General features: G+C 41.8%; 1 protein-coding gene and 1 long non-coding RNA gene across 2 annotated transcripts in view; one reads left to right on the forward strand and one right to left on the reverse strand.

The window, feature by feature from the left end:
• IFNAR1 (interferon alpha and beta receptor subunit 1) overlaps positions 1-2,250 on the forward strand; it is a 27,574-nt gene extending 25,324 nt beyond the window's left edge. The window contains exon 11 of the mRNA XM_077342587.1: positions 129-2,250. Within this exon, the coding sequence (XP_077198702.1) occupies positions 129-353 (225 nt within the window). The 3' untranslated portion in view covers positions 354-2,250. The remainder of the gene's footprint in view (positions 1-128) is intronic.
• On the reverse strand, positions 58-5,280 carry LOC143839894 (uncharacterized). Its single transcript, XR_013231925.1, has 2 exons — positions 3,781-5,280; positions 58-222 (listed from the first exon to the last, which is right to left on the reverse strand). It is a non-coding gene; the product is annotated as an uncharacterized LOC143839894 (long non-coding RNA).
• Between the last annotated feature and the right edge of the window lie 22 nt (positions 5,281-5,302).

Consider the following 5,302-nt stretch of genomic DNA (forward strand, 5'->3'; position numbering starts at 1 on the left):
TGTATTCTTGCATAGCAGAAGGCCATGTTTAACTGAATGTACTACACAGTCATGCCATGCCATTAAGAGACTCAAAAGTTTATTACAATTTTTTCTTCCCTATTTTGTTTATGTCTCTTCATGTATAGAAGACTGGAGGAAAAGATCCAAACAGTTCCTATTTGATAACTTCAGAAGAATCCACAGAAAAATGTGTCCTTGTGATTGAGAACAGCATCCCACCTGAAATTAACCAAATTAATTGTAAGAACCACGAACAATCAGAACAGAGTTGTCAAGACTCAGGAAACTATTCCAATGATGATGATATTTCTGGAAATAAACCATTTGAAATTAAAGAAGCAGCAGTATGACTTAGATGATTGATAGGAGTTCCAAGATGAAAAGGGCAGTATAACTTGCACCTTATTAAATTACTTATAATCAGTTTTATTATAGCTCTTCTCTTTTGTTGAAGAGACTTCGTGCCAGTAAGAAAACTGGCAACTGGCTCCGGTGCTAAATAATTTGTTATGTACTGTGTCAGACAAAGCAGCCATCATTCTTCTGCTCAAGGGTTAATGTGTGTGGTAACTAACATCTTGCAGGTGTTCCTAACTGCAGCCCTGCAGGCAGCAGGCCTCTTCAAGGCCAAAGTATGGAATGGGCTAATTGGCTCTTTTTTTTTTAAACTTGAGAGCCACATAAAGAGAGGGAGAGAATCAGTAGTAGTTAGGTAATCGGCCAGAACATTCTAGCCAAGATGCATTCTGACTGGTTCATGTCTACTGCCTGATCCAGGTAGATCAAAAACTATAATTGGCCTAAGAGTTTGAAAAAAGGAGAGACTAGCATGGGTTTGGTGAGCTAAAGCCTCAACTATGATCTGCTTATTTGCAAATGGAGAGCACTGTCAAGAATGCTTGAGCTAAAGCATAAGATTTCTTGACTGTTAAGATTTTGCCATCTAATACAACTCTGTATTGTGTTAGATAGTTAAGCTAGTATTTATTTACATGTTTGTATGATTTTAGAAGTGTGTGTTGCCAGCTGACAAATTTATATTCTGTAAATTAATCCAATGAACTTTGAATTTTCCCTGTAAAGGTATTTTGAGAATTTTGTTTAAAATGTTTAACTGCTGGAAGACAATCACAGTAAATTCCTATGCGAAAAAATGATGAAGTAGCATCTTTAAAAACTGTTGTTTAAAATACCACGTATGAGGCACTGAAATATGTGCAATCCTGAGCAGAGTTGAGGTCAGTGGACTTAGAAGGGTATAACTTGCTCAGAAAAGCACTGTCAATCTCGTAATGACCACATCCTTTAATGCTAACGCATACAGGTATTTCTTTCTGGTTTGGGTTTGTTAAAAAAAATTAATTGCATTTGTTTTCAAACAATCAGCACACATTTAGCATTCATTATCTTGCCACTCACTTTGTTATAGAACAGTAGGAAATTAACCATTAATCAAATATGAAGCCTGTAATAGTGAAACTCACATGGTATTTGAATGTCATCTATTTGTCACTGCTAGTCCGAACAGCAGCAAACAAATTATACTAGATCTCTACATTACATGCAGTAGTGGATATTTAGATATGAATTTGCATTTTGTGAATAGTGCATGGAGTTTGAATGTGGGACACCCAATTCAACCCTTGCAGGCCAGTGGTTGTCAAAATCTTTCTGAGCAGTATATAATTGTTCTGAGGAATATAATTAGATGAAGATGTACTATTATAAATTACCTGAGCCAACCTGAGCTAGCATAGGTAAGGAATCTGTCCCTCAGAGAACGCTACGGTCAGCCATGGCTAACTGACTGGTAGTCCCCAGCCCTAGAGAAACACAACTGGCCTCAACCAAGGCCAGGGTATTTTCAGCCCTGGCCTCTGCCTGGTGGAATGAGCTCCCAGAGAACATCAGGGCCCTGACAGAGCTAGCACAGTTCCACATGGCATGTAAGCTGGAGTTCTTCCACCAGGCATATGATTGAGGACAGCACACCCAGAAAAACTAGAATATTATGGGCCTCCCCTACCAATTTGGGGTTCTCCTCCTATATCCTTCCTCTCATAGAGGATCATCAGATGAATCAACTGATTGCATCATGTTGTTAGTTTTTTAGTAGTTTTTAACCGTGTGGCCGTGTTTTATTGTTTTATGTTTATTATTCTGTACGCAGCCCTGAGATCTGGTTCAAGAGGGGCAGTTTATAAATGTAAATATTAAATAAATAAATAAATACCCAGCTGTAATTTGTTTTTTGTATATAGCACTTGTATTCTGTTACAACAGACTCCAGCACAGAAATACAGACTTAACAAAGGGCTAAGCTCTGAAAGCAGGAACTGCTCTTCCCTGTGCTAGCTTTGCAAAGATGGTTGATGAATTGACTAATAGGGATTAGGGAGTGGAATTTTCTGGGAGAGAGCCCCATTTAATATATCTGCTTAGGATGGCCCTGTTAATTGGTTTGATGCTAATGGTTACATATATTAATTCTCTGTTACGTGGATGACGGAAGGTAAACGTATCTAATCGGAGCATCACAATATCCTTTCTTTCCTCTTCCAATATTCCTAAAACGTTTGAATGTTCAATGAGCTACTCAGAAAGCTATATTAACGAGCGTGCTGGCCATTGTTTCCTAACTAGGGAGTGCTGTTGTGGAAGAGGAGAAATGACAACATAATAAAAACCAATCTAAAAGGCAGTAGACTGCTCTAAAGAGTGATACCAACTTGAAGAGTTTCTGCTCTGCTGCAAGGAGGAGCAGGAAGTGTAGAGTACAGTGGCACAAGAAAAAGCTTAGAGCAGTGATTTTCAAGGTGGGGGTTGCTGTGGACATAGTTTATCTAGATTTCAGTATTGCTTTTGATAAGGTTCCACATGATATTATTGTTGATAAGTTGGTAAAATGCAATGTGGATCCTAATTCTGTCAGCTGGGTCGATAACTGGTTGACAGATCGTACCCAAAGGGTACTTGTTAATGGTTCAGCATCCTCGTAGAGAAGAGAGACAAGTGAAGTGCCCCAGGGATCTCCCTGGGGCCTGTGTTGTTCAACATATTTATAAATGATTTGGACTTGGGTGAGGGATTAGAGAGGGTATTTATTAAATTTGCAGATGGTATTAAATTGGGAGGGGTAGCAAACACAACAGAAGACAGAATCAAAATACAGGATCTTGATAGGCTCGAGAACTGGGCTAAACTGAAAAAAATCAAATTCAATAGGGACAAATGTAAAGTTCTGCTTTTAGGCAGAAACCATATGCACCAATATAGGATTGGGGAGACTTGTCTTGGCAGTCGTATGTGCAAAAAGGATCTAGGAGTTTAAGTCGACCATACATTGAACATGAGTTAGCAGTGTGACTCGGTGTCTAAAAAGGCAAATGAGATTTTGGGCTGTATCAAACGGAGTAGCGTGTCCAGATCATGGGAGGTGATGGTGCCACTTTACTGTGCTCTGGTTCAGCCTTACTTGGAGGACTGTGTTCAGTTTTGGACACCACAGTTGAAAAGGGATGTAGACAAACTGGAGCATGTCCTGAGGAGGGCAATGAAGTTGGTGAGGGGTTTGGAGACCAAGACATATGAGGAAAGTTTTGGGGAGCTTGGTAGCCTGGAGAGGAGATGACTGAGAGGGGATCTGATAATCATCTTCAAGTATTTAAAAGGCTACCATATAGAAGATAGAGCAGAGTTGTTCTCTCTTGCCCCGGTGTGATGGACCAGAACCAATGTGAAGAAATTAATTCAGTTTGAACATTCAAAAGAACTTACAGTTAGAGCGGTTTCTCAGTGGAACAGGCTTCCTCGGGAGGTGGTGGGTTCTCCATCTTTGGAAATGTTTGAACAGAGGCTGGATAGCCATCTGATGGAGAGGCTGATTCTGTGAAGGTTAAGGGGGTGGCAGGTTACAGCGGATGAGCAATATGGTTGTGAGTGTCCTGCGTAGTGCAAGGGGTTGGATTAGATGACCCAAGAGGTCCCTTCCAACTCTATTATTCTATGGTTAAAACCATTAACATAATTACCAACATACTCTAGTGACAAGAGAATAAAAACATCCCCCCTCTGTCCAATGCCTCAGTGCTCGGTGCTGCTTGATCTTGATATTTTCTTAAAGTTGTGGAAGGGCCCGATTGATCTCCCACTCCCTGGCCTCATTCGAGGACGTTGCAGAAGAGCTCCATTTTACAAGCCTTGCGGAACCATGAAAGCTCCTACAGGGCCCTCAGATCTTCCAGAAGCTCATTCCACCAGGTCAGGCAAATCTCGCATGGACCAGGAATCACCAACAGGTTAGCACAAGGCCCTGCGGGAAGCATAAGCCAAAAGGCGGTTCCTCAGATATGTGGGGCTCAGATCACAAAGAGCCTTGAAAGTTAAGCCCAGAACCTTGATCTGGGTTGCATCTGGCAACCAATGCAGCTGCCTCAGCACTGGCTGGATGCGAGCCACCCAAGGTGTTCCAGTGAGGACCCTAGCAGCTGTACTTTGCACCATCAGCAATTTCCAGGTCAAGGACAAGGGAAAGCCCACGTACAGAAAGTTACAGAAATCAATCCTATGCATGCAAAATCTTATTATCATAACTTTGTGATTAAGAGCCTGAGGCTGTGATCTTAAAACTGGTGTTATCCAGAAGTAAATAATACCAGATTCAAAGGAACTGACTCTCCATTTTAAATTTAGTATATTCATATTCTATACTCAGATAACTAATTTATTACTAAACATAATATGCTATTCTATAAACTGGTATAACTCATCCCCACATTTTGATACTCTGTCCCATAGCAATATATCTTATTCTGAAAATGGCTGTATCCGTAAATATCAAAATCCAGAGACTGGGCCATGGACAGACAAGACAGGGCTTAATACAAATTGGAAAAATGCCCCAGGTTTTTAAAAAACAACCACAAAATAATAGCAGTGTTTCAGGAAATAAGAGCTCCGTTTCACAGGCCCTGCAGAATTGTGCTAACTCCTCCTCCCCACCCCCGAATTTTGGCTTCCATCCCAGGAAGCAGGCCTGCAAATAAATAGAGGACATCAAAGCCTTTTGAGGGCTCAAATAAGACTTCCAAATCAGATCAATCGCATGCTGGAGTCCTGACACTGAGACCAAGGGCCCCAAAAGAAGAAGTGAGCGGCGGCGGCGGCGGCGGCTGCAGACGTTCAATGAAGGCCATTTTCTGGCGCTTCCGTCTGCTTTCCCCCGCCGTGAATCCGCAGCCGCGAGGGGAGAGCCCAGCCTTTCGACAGCCGCCGGCCTCCTCCGCCCCGCCCCGCCCCG

Source organism: Paroedura picta, chromosome 6 (assembly GCF_049243985.1).
Source record: "Paroedura picta isolate Pp20150507F chromosome 6, Ppicta_v3.0, whole genome shotgun sequence".
NCBI lineage: Eukaryota > Metazoa > Chordata > Lepidosauria > Squamata > Gekkonidae > Paroedura > Paroedura picta.